This window comes from Nematolebias whitei, chromosome 9 (genome assembly GCF_014905685.2).
Source record: "Nematolebias whitei isolate Nwh7 chromosome 9, NemWhi1, whole genome shotgun sequence".
NCBI classification, from domain to species: Eukaryota; Metazoa; Chordata; class Actinopteri; order Cyprinodontiformes; family Rivulidae; genus Nematolebias; species Nematolebias whitei.
In genome coordinates, this window is record NC_056506.1 from 40779546 (window position 1) to 40801272 (window position 21727).

At 39.8% G+C, this 21727-nt stretch overlaps 1 protein-coding gene across 1 annotated transcript in view; it reads left to right on the top strand.

Annotated features, from left to right (window-relative positions):
* The window catches only part of sppl2 (signal peptide peptidase-like 2), a 12456-nt gene extending 1321 nt beyond the window's left edge, over positions 1-11135 (top strand). Inside the window, exons 2-14 of the mRNA XM_037681364.1 lie at positions 488-670; positions 744-833; positions 927-1066; positions 2081-2223; positions 5525-5621; positions 5833-5949; positions 6864-6945; positions 7038-7112; positions 7197-7259; positions 7358-7457; positions 7787-7864; positions 9036-9196; positions 10844-11135. Coding sequence (XP_037537292.1) covers positions 488-670; positions 744-833; positions 927-1066; positions 2081-2223; positions 5525-5621; positions 5833-5949; positions 6864-6945; positions 7038-7112; positions 7197-7259; positions 7358-7457; positions 7787-7864; positions 9036-9196; positions 10844-10927 — 1413 coding nt within the window. The 3' untranslated portion in view covers positions 10928-11135. The remainder of the gene's footprint in view (positions 1-487; positions 671-743; positions 834-926; positions 1067-2080; positions 2224-5524; positions 5622-5832; positions 5950-6863; positions 6946-7037; positions 7113-7196; positions 7260-7357; positions 7458-7786; positions 7865-9035; positions 9197-10843) is intronic.
* The last annotated feature ends 10592 nt before the right edge of the window (positions 11136-21727 follow it).

Sequence of the window (21727 nt, forward strand, 5' to 3'; positions counted from 1 at the left end):
CCCGTCATTATCGCTTGCCAACGGAGACAATAATGTTTTGGCGTGTGTCTATCTGTCTGTAGCTTTGGCAAAAGTAGTTAGAAGGAAAGTAATTATTGGTTGTACGCCTACAACGGATTAACTTTTGACGTCAATACAAGAGCTGCAGCTTATCAACAATATCCAAACAAAAATGACCATAACACAGTCTGTTTTATGGATAATGAGCTAAAGTTTGATGTGGTTGTAGCTGAAAGTCATCTGAGTATCATTTATTGCATTAGAATTAAAATAATGTTGTTTTCTTGGTTTGATCAAAACAGCTACAACTCAGTTTAAAGTACCTGTAAACAGGAAATAAATGCAGGAATTTTTAGCTTCCAAGAGATGTTCAAATAAAACAAATTGTATTTCTTGGATTGTAGTTGTATCATTCGAAACAGAAAATCTTTAAGTTGTATTTTGCGAAGTGTCATTATTGAACCTTTTTTATTTATTTATTTCACAGTCACGCCTTCAGATCTATGATTTGACATCTTCGGTCCTGTGCTTGCCCTCCGACGTCCCGGAGGGGGGCTTCCCGAATCGCATCCCAATGGTGATGAGGGGCAACTGCACTTTCTATGAAAAGGTTCGCCTGGCCCAGATTAACGGTGCCAAGGGCCTGCTCATTGTCAGTAAGGAAAGGCTGGTAAGATTTTATAACGTGCTTCAAAAATAAACTCATTTTGGTTTATCTCAACTGAAAAAAAAGTTGTTGTTAGACTCCACCAGCAGGGAACAAGACTCAGTACGAAGAGATCGACATTCCCGTAGCACTGCTGAGCTACTCTGATTCGTTGGACATAAGCAAGGTGAGAAATCTGATGCCATTTCACCAGTGTTTTTTTTTTTTTTTAACTGAATTCATAACCCAAACACTGTCCTAACGTTTCTTATTTTACCAGACCTTTGGAGAAGGAAGTCTTGTTGCCATGTACGCACCCAATGAGCCCGTGTTAGACTATAACATGGTGATAATCTTCTTGATGGCGGTGGGAACCGTAGCCATCGGAGGCTACTGGGCCGGCAGCAGTGACAGCAAAAAGTGAGTGATTTAAAAATAGAAACATTTGACTTTCAAAGTCAAATAAGAAAGTGCAGCTTTACACAAAAATGTGTCATTTCCCTGCAAATAACAATAAAACATATTCAGTTTTTCTTCTGCTTATGCACTTTCAGCTCCAGCTGCTAATTTTAGATCAGAGTTAAACATCACAGGATTTATGAGATGCATCTTCAGAGAAAATCTGTCATTTACTTGGTGAACAAGCCTATGATTAAACTGATTTTTGTGTGTGAGATGGTGTGCATGTTTCCTTTTTTACAAACCAAGTAGTCTGTGCTGTGTGGTTGCAGCTCTATGAAAAGACAGCGCTGCTTATTTGAGGCCGTGTAAGTGACTCAACACCAGTCCGAGCTCATTCTTTCTGACTGCGTTACCAAGGTGACTGGGTACCCTTTAAGGGGGGTTTCTGATGCACAAGACCCCAAAAGTAAATAATAAATAAACAATTAAACAAATGAATATCAGGACAGTCATCCTGAATTCTACTTTCAACTAGAAAAAAATTAAGCAGTCGTAAATAGATAGGAACGCGAGCTAAGATTAGCAAAGTGGTATCCTCAAATTAAAAATAAATGAACAAAGCAGTAAGTAAAAGCTAAAATCAGAAAAACCGTATAGAAAATTAGAAAACAGTAGTTTAAAGCTAAATGATTCATAAAAAATACCTTCATAAAAATGGAGCTAGTATGCCGAAGCACATTTGAAAGAGTTGAAGAGCTTTCAAGATGGGGAACAATTTTGTAAATAAACTAAATATGTTGAAAAGTATGAAAGTCACAGATACTAAAAGTTATGGTACACTGTCACCAATCAAGATGTGCTGATAAATGAATGGTTAAAAAAAGAAGCACAAACTGAAGAAGTAGTTTCATTGCAACACTATAAAAAGGAAACCTTAATGTTTTCAGTCAAAATCTGTAATGAAATAAACACAGAAAGACTAAATCAGAGTTCTGTATTCTTCAGTGTTTGCTCCTTTTGTTTCTCCTGCAGACGTTACATGAAGCATAAGCGGGACGACGGTGCGGACAAGCAGGACGAGGAGACGGTGGACGTCACCCCCATCATGATCTGTGTGTTCGTGGTCATGTGCTGCAACATGCTGGTGCTCCTTTACTTTTTCTACGACCACCTGGGTACGACACAGACACTCGCACATCAAAGTTCAAGTGCTCAATGGGCGTACGTCTACAGCTCGATTCAAGATGGCCACCACAACCAACTTGTCTTGGCAAACACAAAAATGGTTGTAACTCATAATTTTGCAGATAATGAGCTCAAATTTTCTGAGATTATCAGCTGTCACTTATGGCGCTTTGCCACTGTCTCAACTCTCATGGGTTCTGCACCAGTTAGGGTCCTGCCCCCTGCTGGTACCCACCCCCACTCAGCGCAGCTTATGGAATCATCTTGTTTAAGGTTCCAAGTGGACTTCTCCAAGGTACCGATTTTGACATAAGCAGACGGCAGCTGTTGATTGGCCATTGAGTTACGTCACTGGTAGGCCTGTCGCAATAAACAATAAATCAATTAATTGCACGATAAATGAAAATTATCGACCTCATTTTCATTTATAGGCTTTATTGTTTCTTTGTCTCTTTCCACTGAAGACATCGGATGACAAAAGGTTCAACTCCGGTGCTCTTCACTGATTCCCCCCTTTCTCTTTTCTCTTTAAAATCTGTTTTAACCGTCCAAAATTATGTTTTTGGATCGTTAAAAGCAGCTAAGCTGAGAAGCTAAGCTAACAGGCTGACCTCTGGAAAAACCTCAGTCTTGTCGAAGCTCCAAAATTCACAGTTGAAACCCGTGCCTTTTGTGTAAAAAAAATATTTTTCACTGCAAAAAGAAGCTGAGAACTTGTTTACTGATTTTTTTTTAATTAAAAACTTTGTGTGACAAATGCTATGCTAAAGAGCTCAAACCACACCGAGCGTCTGCCATTTTGAGAACCGAAGAAAGGAAGGAGAGACAGCCCATGTCACATCAAGGGGCCTTCCTCATGCTGCTCACTCCCTCACTGTCCATCCTTCGGTTCAAACAGTCTTATACTGCCATCCGGTGGTCGAAAAAAGTACTACACACAAAACAAATTAACCAACATTTCTTCTTAAATTTGACAATAATGATTAATTATTGTCAAATTTCAAACAATATTATCACTTATCGCAATAATTTCTGAGACAATTAATCGCCCAGCAGAATTTGTTATCGTGACAGGCCTAGTCACTGGATGACCCAGCCAGCAAAACTGCAAACTAATCTGAACCTCCTCTTCCTCTCTGATCGTGTTGACGGACGACCCCATAAGAAATGAGCATATTTACAGAGAGATGTCAGAGATGATGGTGCAGCACGGCCACACGTGGACTTATGAGCAGTGCCGGGATAAGCTAAAGAAATTGATGTCCACTTTACAGAGTGATTAAGGACCACATCGGCCGAGTGGCTCGAACACAATGACCAGTTATGACACCGCCCACTTTGCATTGATGATCTTGCTCACAGAGTGGGGAAACAAGTTACAGTGGCAAATCACCTACAGTACACCCGAGAAGAACGATAAATGGTAAATGGGCTGTGCTTATACAGCTCCTTTCTATCTTATAAAGATACTCACAACGCTTTACAATCTATGCCATAATTTACACATTCATGCAGCACTCTGCTATGTCTATACAAGACTCACCAGTGCTTTATCACATTCATACACCGATGGGACACACATCGGAGGCAACGAGGCGTTCAGCGTCTTGCCCAAGGACACTTCAGCATGAGACTACTGGTGGAATCGAACCCCCAGCTCTCCCATTGGAGGAAAACTGCTCTAACCACTCAGCCACATCTGCCCCAAGATGAGCCGAGAGCCGAGTGGAGTCGATCTCATGCTGACTCTGATCATTAACATTTCACATTTATATATTTGTTTAAAACTTTAACATGCAAGCGTAGCAGGAAATATCTATTCCTTTAATAAATAAATGCAGTTTAATTTTCTTTGAAAGACTGTCCGATTTCTCTGTTATAAAAAGTATACGGAGCTTAAAATAAAAGTAACGATGAAAGAAACGAGTCAAGTGTTTTTACCTGAGCAAATTTGTTTAAGTAAAGTTTTATAGCCTCTCCGTTTAGCAGCCAACTGGAAACAGACCAACTGTTTCTAGCATTACAGGGCAGTTTAACCTTTTTAAATGTAAAAACGGGCAGCACTAAAAAGAAGCCAAAATGGTCATATAAAGTTTCGCCCAGCTCACCGAACACCGACCCACACATCAGTGAAAGTAATGCTCCTTTTAATTCTTTATTTCTTGTCAAACGTTTAAAAATTTCCACAAAACCATAAACAAATTTAAAAACGTAAATATTGCCACTAAAATATTCTGGAAACAAAACAAAAATGTTCAAAAAGGGAGCAGGAAGAATAAATGGCTTATCCAGTCCTGTCCCTAAATTTACATACAAATTCTGAACCAAACCAGTTTCGTAAAAATATTAAGAACACAAAAACACAAATATAGACTGAAAAAAACGTGTATGTAGTGTAGGTAGACGTACAAGCTTATTATACCTTCTCTATATTAATATATAAGACATCAAAATGAAAGCAGCAGAATTTTTCCTATATAATTGTCTAAAACATATCAAGGAATTCCAGCTAAACTGATAGACAAACTTATATTAAAAAAACATAAAAAAAGGAAAAAGATTAAAAAAAAACCTGTCAAACCTTATTATATTTGTTTATTAAATGATTTTATACATTTTTTTTAATTTAAAGAGTGAAAAGCACAGTTGTAACTCCTTACAACAACTATTCCACACCTGAATCCCTCTAACTGAAGTACAGTTGTTTTTAATATTTGTCCTAACCTTTGTTTTTTAAATAAATCCTCTTAAATCATAGTTTTTCCATTTAATTTTGAACCACTTTTGTATACACCTGGGAAGGAGTTTATTATAGGCTTTGTACATAATCACTGCTGTTCTGAGTTCTACTAAGTTATAACATTTTCAAATATTCAATGTAAGAAATATGTCTTTAGTTGGGTGAAAGTAATCGGACGCAGTTATAATTCAGATAGCTTTTCTTCTGGAGCATGTAGACCGGGTTTGTGTTGGTTTTATACGAGTTTCCCCAGATCTCAACACATTAATTCATGTATGGAAGTATGAGACAACATTATAGCATGTAAAGTGATTTCTTATTTAGAAGACGTTTTATTTTATTCAGCACTGCAATAGTTTTTGACATTTTGGCTTTTTACATGATCAATATGAGCCTTCCAATTCAATTTATAATCTGCTTCTTTATAATCTTTTGATTTATTTAGGAATTATTACCAGCCTAAAAATGTTGTTTTCTTCAATCAAAATGACTAAAGTATCACATCCTGGCATAAGGTCGCCTGCTAACTTCTGCTGTTTCTCCTTGTTCAGCCCTTTGGGTCATCGGGATCTTCTGTGTGGCCTCCTCTGTCGGCCTCCACAGCTGCCTGTGGCCGTTTGTCAGGAGAATTCCTTTCTGCAAGTGCAGGTGAGACTCCTCACATTGACAACACGTTCTCTGATCATGCTCCCTGTGTATGTTTTAGAACGACACAGTTTAGTTTTGTAGCTAATCGATGCAACTTCTAAAGCAGGCTCGATGGCTAGAAATGCTCTGTCAAAGAAACCAGCGTAAACGGTTGAGTTGACATGGCTGTGACTGTTACACCGACTGACACGTGAACCCTTTATAACAACAGGATCCCTGAGAACAACCTGCCGTACCTCCACAAGCGGCCACAGATCCGCATGCTGCTGCTGTCGGCGCTCTGCATCGGCGTCAGCATCATCTGGATGGTGTTTCGCAACGAAGACCAGTGAGTTCGGCGTGACCCAAGTGTCAAATCATTCCCCTGCTATTATACAGATGTGTTTGTTGGTACTCTTAGAGCTCATTGAAACAGTGTTTCATTTATCTGGAGAAGCGATTGTCTAATTTTACGCCTTTAGTAGAAAATAAATGATTTAGTTGTTTATTTGAGGTAATTATTCTAGATTGGTTAATATTCTTAAAGAGACAAATCTCTGCATTAGTCATGTTTCTAACTATGTTTGACCTTAATTATCCTCACAAGTTCCTTCAAGCTTTTCATCAGCTATTCAGCTGATTTAAAGGGAACAGCCACGGGTAGTTTGGTATCGTTGAGTGCACCACAGTGAACACAAAGGCAAGAACTGTCTTAGGAGCTCAAAGAAGATTCTAGATGTCCATGTTAAAGGTGAAGACTACAGGACCATCTCCAAGCAGCTTCATGTTCCTGTGATCACAGTTGCCATTATTATTAAAAAGCATAAGGTTCTTGGGTCTATAGACAGCCTCCCAGGATGTGGACGCAAGAGAAAATGCGACCCCAGGTTGATTAGTCGGATAGCGCGAATGGCAGAACACCACAAAAACTCCAGATAGAAATTCACCAAAATGGATAATAGGCCCAAAGTTTCTTGGACTGATGAGACAAACCTAAAGCTTTTTGGCTTTCGTCACATTAATTGTGTTTTTGGTTATTAAAGGGTTCCACCAATTTTATCCACGTCTGGACTTGCTGTAAGCAGCAAATTCACTTGTATTTTGTTAAAGATTGAGCACTTTTCCTGAGGAATTTTGCTCTCAGATTGATTATGAGCACTGATCCATACCAGAGCTGGATGGTTACTACGAAGTAAAATAAGGTGCTGAAGTAACGATGTAACTGGTGTCGGCTGACAAATGTTCTTGTTCTGTGTCGTCCAGGTGGGCGTGGGTGTTGCAGGACGCCCTGGGGATTACCTTCTGTCTCTACATGCTCAAAACAGTCCGATTGTCCACATTCAAGGTGCTGACTGATATAATAATTAAAAAAAAAAATGTTTTCGAGATGTTTACTCAACCAATAAATTGTAACAAATGTTGTGTTTTTTTCTATAGGCTTGCACTTTACTTCTGTCAGTTCTGTTTGTTTACGATGTTTTCTTCGTATTCATTACACCCTTCTTTACAAAGGTACGAATGAGCACACAGTTATCGTAATGTTATTGCGTTTGCTTTAAATACTTGTGTTTTCTGATTATTTCTTGTTTTGCTCAGAGTGGGGAAAGTATAATGGTGGAGGTAGCGGCAGGTCCCTCTGACTCCGCCACTCATGAAAAGGTGAGCCCCTCAAATCCGCTCCTGCTCCTCCAGGTCCAGTTATTCCTCTCCGATGGGAGGGAAAGCAGCCGCGGTGACTCTGGTGTTTGTGTCTGCAGCTCCCCATGGTGCTCAAGGTGCCGAGGTTAAACTCTTCTCCTCTGGCTCTTTGCGACCGACCCTTCTCCCTCCTGGGCTTTGGAGACATCTTAGTACCAGGTGGGTCATTTTTCCTCGCACTTGTTTCATCCCTTGCACTGCGTTGCCTGCAAGAGTTTCAAAACTGATCTGTGAACCCTCAGAGCATGTGTTGGGGATAACTCACTTACAACTACACCAAATTCCAGCTCAATATCTGTAAAATTGGTTTTAGTGTTGATTTTTAAAAAAAAGTAATTTGGCTGTGGCTGCTACTTTGACTTTAGTTAATATTGTGCTGACAGACGAATGAACACACAGCTCCAGATCAGTGATGATTCAGTCTGTAGGACAAAGCTCAGGCTGTTTGTTGACCTTTGTGCTGACATGAAGATTGTTTTCTTCTTTAGGTCTGCTGGTGGTGTACTGTCACCGATTTGACATTTTAACACAATCCTCTAGGATCTACTTTGTGACCTGTACGATTGGTAAGAGCTCTGTAGTTTGAGTGGTTGTAAATGATGCTGCATTCAAAGGGCTTCACATGGAGACCAGAGTTTACTGCTCAAATTATTTTTCATTCCACTTCTGTTTGGCCGTGTTAACATCTGGGATTAAAACCTGCCTCCATGCACACGTCCAGTACTCTAATCTCATCCGACCATTCCTCATTAGGTGCAGTAAGATATCCTCCCAGACGCTCCTCGTTAGGAGCCACTCTGGTCCAGAAATATATTTGGCTGCAAACTTTCTGTTGTTCGCTGTTACTGTAGAAGAGAAAACCAAACAACACGTTGGATGCACTTGGAGTCAGTTTAGCAACAAATCTGTTTTTATTAATCCAAACGGAAATCTTGCCACTTGGTGAGTAGGTAACATCCATGCTTAAAATGATCTGACAGTCTGGTCTTTGGTTCAGGTTTCAAAAATCACTTCTGTTGAAAAAGGGAATAGTTTAAAGCAGGGTGTCCAAAGTGTGGCCCGGGGGCCGCTTGTGGCCCTTGGAGTGATTTTGTGCGGCCCACATTTGTAGTTTTAAAGATGGTATAATTTTGGCCCATAGGCTTAAGAGATGTATGTGCAAATTTAATGATGATGATTTTTAAAAATAATTTTTAGGTTTAACAGCAAAACGGATTAAAAACTCTCAAAATGAGCAGTATTAAGCCGAATACATTCCTTTGGCAATAAATCAATAAAATCTAATAGATTAAATAAAAAATAATAATAAAAGGTTAATGTTTATGAAGCTTTTAATGTTTTGGATCTGCAACAGTAAAAAGAAAAATAATAATAATAAATGGAAGAATTTAAAAATTCTTCTTCATCAAAATTAGTCAATTTTGTCCCATTCTCCAAAATATTGTTTACGTTGAGTTAAAATAAATCACTAAAATACGTACGCTCATTATTATTAATTATGTATTACTATTAGTATTTTTGTGGCTCGTGTCTCTTTTCATCTTCAAGGTTTTGGCCCACATATGAAAATGTTTGGACACCCCTGGTTTAAAGTATGAGGTCTGAATATAAGGGAGGCCGACTTCCTACAGTTCCTAGTAGAAAATATTTTTACCAACCTTGCGTTCTTGTCTTTTTAAAAGCACATCCAATGTTAACATATTCTTCTGTTTCTGATCCTGACCTCTTTGTCCTCAGCGTACGGGATCGGCCTGCTGATCACCTTCGTGGCTCTGGCCGTGATGCAGATGGGCCAGCCAGCCTTGCTCTACCTAGTGCCTTGCACTCTGATCACCAGCCTCGCCGTAGCGCTGTGGCGCAAGGAGTTGCCCCAGTTCTGGACTGGAAGTGGATTTGTGGTGAATACCAGTTTGATATGACTGCCTACTGCGGAAGAGCAAAAAGACATTTTTTTTTAGCAACAAAAGACTAAAATCAATCTAGCATTGATTAAAAAAAAAAAACATGCAGAGGGAAGTAAAATTTCAAGTTGAGTAAAGCCCTTTATATAATTCCCTCCATTCCATCTGCTTCTGTTTTACTGTCCCCCCCTCCCCTCCTCCCCCTCGCTGCTTCCTTTGTTACTGGCTGTGTAGTCTGCTGCTGAGGGCTCAGCTGCCTGTCAATGTCACTGCAGGTATTCTAACCGGGTTTACACTCCACAATTAAAACACCCTGACCTCACTTACATGTCCTTTCTGTTGTCATCTAAATTAAAACTTCTTGTTTCTGCGTCATTGATCGGTTAGTGATCTATCTTAATCAGACTCGTGGCTTTAGTGGGCTCTCCTGTAAATAATTTCCTCTGACTTGTTTACCTCTGACAACACATAAAGCTCCTTTAGCGTGTGCATTGTGCGAACATAACTGTAAACGTTTGCGTCTGCATACAAGCCCAGTTTTGAAAAAGTTGGGCCTCTGTGTCAAATGTAAATCTTATAAATTCAGATTTTATTCACAATGGAAGGTTGTTTATACATTTATTATGTTTTACTAAGAAACTGCCTTTTTATGCAACACATCTCCAAAACCATGGGACAGTTATATTTACTGCTGTTTACTCTTCTTCCTCGGAACGTCCAAGAACTGAGACCAGGAGGTTTTGGAGGGACTGTTGTCCCGTTCTTGTCTGATGGAGGTCTAGCTGTTCAGCAGTCGTGGTCTTCGCTGGATTCTTTGTTTCATGACGTTCAAATGTATAATGGTGAGCGGTCTGGACTGGAGGCAGGCCAGTTCAGCTTGTTGTTGGAATGGATGCAGTTTAGATTTCTTTCTGAAATGTGCAAGACCTTCCCTGAAAAAGATGTGGTCTGAATAGGAGCATATGTTCTTAAACCTGCTTTTATTTTTTTGTGCATTGATGGTGCCCTTTCAGATGTGAGCTGCTCAGGACATAAGCACTAATGCACCCCCATATCATCAGAGAGGCAGGCTTTTGAACTGTGTGCTGATAACAGGCTGGATGGTGCCTCTCCTCTTTAGTACAAAGAATGTGGCTGTGGTATCTATAAATAAATAAATAAATCAAATTATCTGACCACAGAACATTTCATTTTGCCTCGTTCCATTTTAAACGAATTTTGGACCAAAGAAAATGGCCGTGTCTCTGGATTCTGTCCTGCACAATAGAGCTTTAACCTGCGTTTGTGACTGGCACAGCGGGCTGTGTTTACAGACGGTGATTTGTGGACGTGTCTCTGAGCCCACGCCGTGATGTCAAGAACAGAATCGGACCCGTTTTAATACAGCGAGCGGCCCCTGAGGGCCTGAAGACGACGGGGACGCAACACTGACTTTCAGCCGCGGAACAATTTCTTAGTTTCAACGATTGCTGTATTTACTATTGTGAATAAAATATGAGTTTATGAGATTTGCAAATTATTGTATTTATTAGTTTATTTACGTTTTATCCAACGTTTTCAGAATTGTATTTTTTCAGCTCCTTTTGTTCTGTGATATTTTCAAATGAGACTGTTAAACCCTTTCAAACACTTTACTCTCTGCAGCCTCCCATAGCGCTCACGCCAATCAACTGCACGCAAACCGCAGAGCTACAGCCGCCCCCGCAGGTGCAGGAACCCTCAGCCTAAGAAGCCACAGAGCCCACCCATCAGGGCGAAGACACGCCCGAGCAGCCGCCTCCGGAAACGCCCCTGGAGGAGAAAACCGAAGACCAAACCGACAACTAGTAGATCATTTTCCCCATTTCACTTCATGTTTCAATTCACTTTTCTGCAGCACGTCTGTCGGTGGATGTTTTAAACCCGAAACGTTTAACTTGCACTCGTTGCGAAGGAAAGAGCAGTGGAGGTTTGTTTCTTTAACGACTGAATGAAGGCAAGCGTCCCAGGTTTCAAAGCGAACTCACCTCCTACTAACACCGTTTGCACCACCTGTAAAACAAAAGGTCCACACTACCGAAGCTGAGGCAGGACGTGCTTCCACACTCGAATATTACCATTAAAATGTTAACCAGCATGTTTACGCTGAAGTTTGGAGTTCTGATTTATGGATTTAGAAATGTTTCAAGTTTTGTGCCGTCATAGTATTTACCACCATCTGATGGAGACGTCTGTGTCTCAAAAGGAAATGAAACATTTGTAGGTATAATATCAGAAGGTATTTTGTTAGTATTCTTAAAAAAAATTAAAAGATTGTAAAGAGTTCAGATGATTGGCAGCTTAATGGATGTTGTCATCGAGTGAAAAATATTTAAAAAATACAGTAAATAGGAAAAAAATAAAAAAACTTTGAATGTTTTTGGGCTGAGCAAGTTTGTGATTGGCTCCTCTTCAGTGAGACGGGCCAAAAACCGAGCGATATACTTTGCTGCAAACTGGTGAGACCGAACTTCACCAGTCGACTCGACCATGTCTTCAAACGGGTTCAATTTACAACGAGAGCATCATCAGTCCGAGGCAGCTGCTGTCTGAACTCGTGGCTTTCTCGTGTAATTCTGAAAACTTCAGACACTGAATTTGAATTATTTTTACACCGTTACTGACATTTTTTAAATTTAGATTGTAGCCTCGTGTTCAAAGACTTGCGTGGATTTCCTACTGAAACATGGCGTACGCTTAAATCGAGAAAACGGCGTACGCACAAATAAATCCAAATGTATGAAACCGTTCGTACGCATGAAACCAAGCACACTTCCTTTGACGTCCCAATCAATGTGGAACTGAGCGTGCATCAGCCAGTACCCAACTTCTCCCTTGACACTTCTCCATTTAAATATGTACCGTATTTTTCAGACTATAAGGAGCACTTAAAATCCTTTAATTGTCTCACAAATCAACAGTGAACCTTATGATCCGGTGCGCCTTATGTATTAATTCTGGTTGTGCTTAGTGACCTTCAACTGATTTTATGTGGTACTGTACACAGAGCTAAAAAAAAAAAATGTCAAAATTAACTTGTTTTGCTTAATGCGCCTTATAATCTGGTGCGCTTTATAGTCTGCAAAATACTGTAAATAGATTTAAATATGCCCTGCACCAGCCGAGTCTCTCACGCTGTTCTCTGGCATTAGCGCCGAGCGCAAAAGGAGTGAGTGGGACAATGTACGGAAAGCTGTAAATGCTGTGGGCTCAGAAGAACAGCGCACACCTGCAGACATCAAGGAAAAATGGTCCGACGTTAAGGTGCATGTGAAGCGGAGGACGACTCCATCACCACTTACATGGACTACACTGTTGTTGTAAATTAATGCAGGAGTGCACTAGAGAAAGGGTGAGGCATTTCACACTTTGTGCATGTGTTTATTGGCATTACTATGCACACAGAAACAATCTGGGGCTTGGAAGATCACTCTGAAACCAGTTTAACCAGCAAAAAACAGGAAGTCACCCACTTGAACCTCGGACTTGTAATGATACAAAGAAGACAGGATGATACATGGGGGTGCACAGGCTCCGTTTGCATCAAGGAGATCAATATTAATATGATTAAATGAATTTACTCACCACAAAGCCACCCATCCCACCCCACGCCAACCATGCTGTTCATTAGAATGAACAAGTTGAGCGTTGAACCAGGACACCTCGCCACAGTGTTGGTTAGTTGCTTTTGCCCATCACACATGATTTGCACATTGGTTGACTGGAAATTCTTCCTGTTTACATAAACGTGTTCATCCTGTGCTGGTGCTTTTATAGCACTGTGTTCAGTCGATAGCTTTGAGTTCATTAAGAAAACCTGCTGTCGCTGCAAATTGTGCTTTGATGTTTGCGTGTTCAGCTGCGTTGTAGAGAATTTGATGTACCTGACTGATATATGGATAATTCCATCCCACACAGCTGGCGTGGCTCGGCTCAGGGTGGACTGGCACAGTCCCAATCGGACTGCCAGCTCCCTTTGGAATGCCCCTGTTGCTATAGGAACCCCACTGTGGTCATCAGCTGTATGTGCACGGGCAGCGCACGGCTCCTCGCTGTGTCACGCTCAAAGCACTGTTCAAAAAGTATTGGCCTTGGAAATCTAAAACGGCTGATGAGCCAGTTGTCGTCATGGGCCAGGAAATCGTCTCCGTCTCTAAATACCATATTTTCCGCCCTATAAGTCGCATCAGTCCAAATATGTCTAATAAAGTGGGAAAATGCATAAATACGTCGCTTCGCCGTATAAGTCGCATCTATTATGCGTCACCGCTGACAACCCAGAAATGTGGGCCGGTGTTGTGCCAAAAATCAATTAGCTGCCAAATGGCAGCCGCAGGAGCGTGCACGGGAGGACGTTGACTAGAATTTAACAAGATTAACACTTAAAAACAATTATTTGTTTGCTCGACTTTATAGTAAATGTTTGTCTCAGTTGAACTTTTACTTAATAAATGCACTTCAATGGTCAAATCAGCTGCATTTCTCCGGTGTGTCGCAACGAAATGCAGCTTATTTGACGGTTGCTCCAGGCGAGCTGGACGAAGGCAGACTGTGGCGAGCCAATTGTGTCATTAGCAGCCACTTTTACCTATTACATGACACAACGGCATGCCATACAACTCTGGTGCCATTTAGCGGCTGAAAAATGGTACTGTTCAATATTTTCATTCAGATTGAATGAAAATGGTCATATCTCAGCCAAAAATTGGTTTAAATATGGGAAAAAAATCCATAAATGTGTCGCTTCAGCGTATAAGTTGCAGGGCATGCAATAAAACTGCAACTTATACAGCAAAAAGTACGATACACGCTCTGCGTTTTGTGCCATTTGCTATATCTTCTAATAAGGCTAAAGCCGTTGTTGTTAAAGGCGTTTTCTGCAGCGTTTTGTGCAGCTTTTATATCCACTCATCTAATTTCATACACGTGACTGTATTTATTGTTCATCATGCATGTCTGCTGTGTACAATAACAGTTTTCACGTCATTGAGCCCAGCATCACCTCTTTAAGTGTCACCAATGGACCAGTAACCATAGAAACGTGTACACCAGCCATGAAGTTGGCGTGGGGCTGCGCACATTTCCACGGTCATTTCGTCCACGATACGTCTGAAGTTTTGCGTGAAAAAGGGCGTACGCCACGTTTTTGTGCGTGCGCACTCTTTGTACATGAGGCCGCTGATGAGTTTAATCTTTCAAATCCGATGCTGTCATGGTTGTCAACTGAGCCTATCTTTATTTTTTAATTTTTTTTTTTAATTTTCTCCACAGAACCATCCATCTGTTAACAATGCTTTTGTTGCATTTTCTTTTGCATGCTGTGGTTTTAAGTTTTCCCTTACTCCTCAGTGTTTTTGACCTAAAAGGCCAGATTTGATGCGGTGAAAGTTAATACATTACAACGGTTTCTCTATATTCACTAATAATTGTCTTAAGCGTTGGTTTTTTTTGGCCTTACTGTGTCTGTAGCGGGAGTCGCTGTAGAATGTGTCGTGTTTAAAAAAGGCTTTATGAAAACCAACCGTACTGTACTTCAAATGTGCTGCAGTTTTATGAGGAGCGTGTTTTTGTTACCGATGTTATTCGAGTTTGTAAAAGACATTTGCACATTCTTTTTATTTTTATGTTTTTATTCCATGACATGTTTTGGTCATGATTTTGTGTTCGTCTGTTATTGCAAAGGTTTCAGGAGGTGAAAACTGCTGTAGTAATCCAATTATTCAGTATTCTGTCATTCTGCGAGCCAATTTCTGACCTGAGGACACGTTGAACTCCAGAACCCAGCAGTCGGTGGAGACCTCCTCCTTCTCCTTCTGGGTCCTTCATGATCCAGGCTAACCATCGTTTTGTGTACGAGAGGTAAAAATCTAAACGTGTATTGGCAGCTGAACTGTCTGAATGTGATCTTTGGCTGATTTATGATCAGTTTTCCAGGACACTACTCATAGTTTATAATTTTTAAGTTCGTCATGACCAGCTGTTTTTAATGCCTCTGAGGATTACAAATAATAAAGAAACATTGTATTTGATATTGGATTCTGTTTTTCTTTAACCACTACACCGAAGTTCAAGCCTGCAAGAGATAGAGATAGATATAGATATAGATATAGAGAGATAGATATACAGTGGGGCAAAAAAGTATTTAGTCAGCCACAGATTGTGCAAGTTCTCCTACTTAGAAAAATGAGAGAAGTCTAATTTTCATCATAGGTTCACTTCAACTATGAGAGACTAAATGAAAAAATCCAGGAAATCACATTTAAAAAAATCCTACAAAGACTTTATTTATAAATTATGGTGGAAAATAAGTATTTGGTTAATAACAAACAAGATTTCTGGCTCTCACAGACCTGTAACTTCTTTAAGACGCTCTTCTGTCCTCCACTCGTTACCTGTATTAATGGACCAGTTTGACCTTGTTATCTTTATAGAAGACACCTGTCCACAGCCTCAAACAGTCAGTCTCCTAACTCAACCATGGCCAAAACCAAAGATCTGTTGAAGGACACCAGGAAGAAAATTGTAGACTTGCACCAGACTGGGAAGAGTTAATCTAGAATAGACAAGCAGGTTGGTGTGAATAAATCAACTGTGAGAGCAACTAAGAAAATGGAAGACATACAAGACCATTGATAATCTGCCTCGAGCTGGGGCCCCACGCAAGATCTCATCCCGTGGGGTCAAAATGATCATGAGAACAGTCCCAGAACTACACAGAGGGACCTGATGAACGACCTGAAGAGAGCTGGGACCAAAGTAACAAAGGCCACTAAGCCAAGGACTCAAATCCTGCAATGCCAGGCGTGTCCCCCTGCTTAAACCAGTGCATGTCCAGGCCCGTCTGAAGTTTGCCTAGAGAGCATATGGATGATTCAGAAGAGGACTGGGAGAAGATCATGTGGTCAGATGAAACCAAAATAGAACCTTTTGGTAAAAACTCAACTCGTCGTGTTTGGAGGAAGAATAATGCTGAGTTGCATCAAGAACACCGTACCTACTGTGAAGCATGGGGGTGGAAACATCATGCTTTGCGGCTGTTTTTGTGCAAAGGGGACAGGACGACTGATCCGTGTTGAGGGAAAATGAATGGGTCCATGTATCATGAGATTTTAAGCCAAAACCTCCTTCCATCAGTGAGAGCACTGAAGCTGGAACGTGGCTGGGTCTTCCAGCATGAGATGATCCAAACACACCGCTCGAGCAACGAAGGAGTGGCTCCATAAAAAGCATTTCAAGGTCCTGGAGTGGCCTAGCCAGTCTCCAGACCTCAACCCCATGGAAAATTTGTGGAGGGAGTTGAAAGTCTGTGTTGTCTAGCAACCGCCCCAAAACATCACTGGTCTAGAGGAGACCTGCATGGAGGAATGGGCCAAAAGCATCAGCTACAGTGTGTGCAAACCTGCTGAAGACTTAAAGGAAACGTTTGACCTCTGTCGTTGCCAACAAACGTTACAAAGTATTTAGTTGAACTTTTATTATTGACCAAATACTTATTTTCCACCATAATTTACAAATAAATTATTTAAAAATCCTACAATGTGATTTCCTGGATGGTTTATCCCCTCGTTTTGTCTCATCGTTGAAGTGAACCTATGATGAAAATTACAGACCTCTCATCTTTCTAAGTAGGAGAACTTGCACAATCAGTGGCTGACTAAATACTTTTTTGCCCCACTGTAGATATAGAGAGATACATATATATACACAGTAGATATAGAGAGACATAGATATAGATGAGATATAGACAGATAGAGATAGATATATAGAGCAATATAGATATAGACAGATAGAGATAGATATATAGAGCGATATAGATATAGACAGATAAAGATAGATATATAGAGCGATATAGATATAGACAGAGATAGATATATAGAGCGATATGGATATAGACAGATAGATATAGATATACCCACTAACCATTAGACGTCGAATGGATGTGCCACTCTGGACGTCTAACCATGACGTCACTTGTACGTCGATATAAAGTCGAATGTTTGAACGTCGGACTTGGAGGTCGTATAGACATCCAAGACAGGTGCAGTTGTGTCTTAGTGAATCATAATTTTTATAACCATAAAATTTACGATCATAATCACAATCACTGTGCACAGTTACTCTTTTATGATTATAAATTTGCAGGGCTTCAAAAAAGACGTCTTCTGTCGTAACATTCTGCACCTGGGAGGGACCCAAATTAGACGTGCAAAAACGACTTAAAAAATACATCATTTAGAGTCTCCTTGCTCAGTGGGTATAGACAGATATAGATATAGACAGATAGATAGATATAGACAGATATATAGAGAGATGTAGATCTAGACAAATGGATATACAGATATAATTATATAGAGATATAGACATATAGAGATAAATATAGAGAAATAGATATAGACAGATAGATATATATAGATATAAACAGATATAGATATAGATATATAGACAGATAGATATAGATATATGTTGAGATATAGAGCTATATTAAAAGATAGATAGACTTCTCTCTGTAACAGTGGAGTGTTCAGGCTGCAGGTTTTGTCCTACAGCCAACGCAGCAACTACAGAGTAGACATGTTGGCGATCATCATCATCATCATAAAGTGTTTATATTGATTTAAAAAAAATGTTTAGCCCACTAGAGGCAGAGCCCTATAAACTTTTTTCTAAAAAATATGTGTTTGCTGTCTCGTTTCCTTCTAAAATTTAATGATAAATGTATCAGCCGCTTCTAAAAATGCTTTGATAAAATGCATAGTTTGTGAAATAATCAGTAATCAGTTCGTTACTGCTCAATAATTGCTGAAAGAAGTCCGGTAGAGTAAGAAAAGTCGATTTTTGTGTTGTGTCGCGCCAGCAGCGGCTCAAACTGACTGACAGGATGAGCTGTTTGGAACTATTGAGAGCTGCATGAACCACGTGACCGCGTATCGGCGAGTTCAAAGAGTGTCGCAACTCTCTCTTTACAGGGCTCTGGCTCGAGGGGTTTAAAGTTAGATGATAGTTTATCCTGCGTTGCTTCATGTTACAGTCTAATAATGTAGGTGTACATGTAAAGTTTCTAATTTACCTCATAATAAAAAGAAAAGTTTGTTTTCATTAACATAACTGGAAAAACTGGTTTGTCACGATCTGTTTCTTTTAAAAACAATATGTTTTCTTTAATAGATTTTAAACTTCAGAGTTTTATGAAAGCAGGAATTTTGTGGCACAATTTAACCAAAATCTAACGGCCTCCACAGTAAAAAGTAAAGTAGCACGAGCCTCTCTCCCCATCAAGTCAAAAGAAAAACCTGTTTTCACCATGAAAAAGAGGCTGCTGCCTAATCTAATTTAAACCTCTGATTCTTCAGAGTTACTGGTTGCCATGGTGATGAAACCAGTGGAGTTTGGAGGGAGTAACAGATTTATAATAGACCATGAATACACAACGAAGTACACAAATACCACATATTGAGAACTTTTATAAGAACACGTTTTGATCTGCCCAGAAATAAAACGAGAACAAGAAACAAACGTTTCCCACATCAACATTCATTTTACGTTAATTGTTAATATATTACTCGTTGTACAGTTTAAATCCGTTAAATAAATGCTCAGGCAGGTTCTGTAAGAGCCGAGAGGGGCCCAGCATCAAATCAGACTCTTAACGAGGCTGATCTGACACTGATCGTGGTGACGGATGAAGGAATGTTGAGAAAAGACATTTTAAATTTACACCCAAAATTCTTCAGGAGAAACAGCTGCTGAACATCAAGTAACGCTCTGCTGAACAGGAGGACCAGAGTTTGGTTTCAGTTTACGTTACCATAAATGAAACTACACAAACCAATTGATTTGTTTGTAAACAATAAACATGGAAACAGCTGATGGATCATTTAAATGTGTGGTCAAAGTTACCATAGAATCTGATTTATTAAAGTCCAGAATGCTGAACTTCATTTGCCTCTTTTTTTGAGAAGTGAATGGTGTTTTTGTTGTTTTTTTGCAGTAAGAATAGACTGAAATTGAAATCGATTTATTATCTGAGAGTAATTAATACTTCTGTTGGACCGAACAACTGAGACCTTCTGATCATCTCAGTACTGAAAGGGTGAGTTTGTTTATTCTGCGATTGCTTAATAACTTCATGTTCTTCGTCTTCAAACTGAAATGATGTCATGTGTAAAAAGTTGATCAGTGGTTTTAAACTTAGTCATTTAAGTTGACTTGGTCAATTATGGTGGGCACAAGCTGTTGACCTTGACCTCTCCAAGTGGCTTTAAACATCTGTTAAGTTCCTGGGAAAAACCAATACAGACATGTTCCTGTTTTTAGTTTTCTACATCACTTTAGCTGTTTTGTTACATTTTTTTTTAAATACCATTTTATTTTCACTTGTTATTCTCAATTATGATTATTGTTGTCTTTGTTGTCATCACTAAATCCTCTTTTTTCTGGATGTAAATTGTTTTTTTCCCCTGATGATCATGTCCTCTGGTATCAGATGCTGCGCAGCAGGAAGGATTTTTACTGAAACCTTTTTACTTTTGGGCATTTGTCATGATGCGTAACCATGGCAACAAGGTGTTTTTTTTTTTTAGCAACCAGGAGCAGCTGATTAACATCTAAAAGCTCAAATACCTCAATTACAGCCCCAAATCCCAAATGAGTTGAAAAGGAGGCGCCGTGGATGAATTTCCGTCAACCTGGCGGTGGTGCTCGTCGAGTGCCTGACCGCAGAGATCCTGCAGCTGGTGGGAAACTCAGCTCGTGACAACGCGAGGACCGGGATCATCCACCGGCACCTTCAGCTATCTGTCCGTGGTGACGAGGAGCTTGGCATAATTCTACCTGGCGTTCGGGCGGTCCTGCTGCCCAGGAGGACCGGGGGCCCGCCGGATCTGACGGCGGGTTGGATCCGGGTGGACGGATCAGTATTTGTGGCCAGATTCTTCAGATTTGCTACAGGAGATCCTTCCTGTCCACAGCTATCAGCATCCAACAACTCTTGAATGAAACCAGGATGATGAGCTATAACACTTAATTTCCCTCTGGGATTAATAAAGTATTTTTGAATTGAACTGGAAATACACACACACATTCATATACATACTATACAGTATATACACATGTAAATACAAACACACACAAACATGCATATATAAATATATACATATATGGTCATGGTCTGCATCTTGTGGTGAGTGAGCTTTCAACAAAGAGACCGTCTGTGGTAAATGTTTTTTTTCAGGTTTTAGTCTGAAGCAGGAAGTGTGAGCCCTCTCATACAAACATACCAGATTAAATGATGTAGCCAATTATATTTAATAAAACTACATACAGGGTCAGGTGAAGAATGTTCTGAGGAGTATTCTGTCTTTTTCAGACACACAGCATTCATCCCTCTTTGGACTTTTGCAGCTCATTTCAAGTCTATGGTTTAATTCTTTAATGCTTTGAGACAGTTGTAGTTTTACACATCCCTGCAGAAAAACTGTAAATCCACAATGAGTTAGTGAGAAGCTGTTGCCCTCCACTGGCCGACAAATCTAACCCGACACATCACAAATAAATAAATGAATAAATAATAGAGATCAGAGCTTGGAGGCAAATTAACTTCTGAACCAATTAATAAACAGACCTTTTTATTATTTTAGAAGTTTTGAGGCTCCATAAAATCCAGTTTGCTTAATTTCTCCCTGTTCATACAGTTGAACCCCCCCCCCCCCCCAGGTCTCTGGTGTACCTGAACTTGCACTGATTATACTTCATGATCAGACAGCAGCTGTTTGATCCAAACGTGATGCACCCAAATCAGACTGTGTCAGAGCAAATAAATTATTTTATTTCCTGTGGTTTGGAAAATGTTTTGTAACCAAACATCAGTTCAACAAATCTTTTCCTTTACGTGGTAGTTGTTTTGTTTCCCCGCCAAAACTACAAACATTTTTCAGTAGAAATATATCAAGTTTTGAAGCAAAAAATAAAAAGGGGGGCAAAACTTAAACCTTAAAATGGATAAATAAACATGATTAAATTCAGTAACAAATGATCTCAGTAAGGACCAAAGAGATTTGAAGAGTTACAATGTTGGCATCAGAGCACGTCGTTTGTACTTTCGTCTGACGACTTCGTCATGAAGCGGTTTCTTTAAACGCTGAGAGCTGTGTAGAACAGACCACTTTACATTTTTCAAGTCTATATAAAAAGAAGGAATTTTAAGGAAACGGTCAGATTTACAAAGCATTTTAAAAATTAAACGTTAGGAACAAAAAAAAAAAAAAAGAGCACCAAATCACTTTCTGATCTGAATTATTTTCTGGTAAAAACCATCACGTAATTAATCCACAACACTGGGAAAGTAATTTTAAAAAGACTTTTCGATCTCAATCCCAGCTAAATAAACGAGCAGCGTTTACTGTGTTTTAACCAGATGCTGCATATTGATCCTTTTCTTGCACCAAAACATCAAACAACACATGAGAGTTGGTTTTTAAACTGAAACAATCCTGATAATACTGAATGGAGACA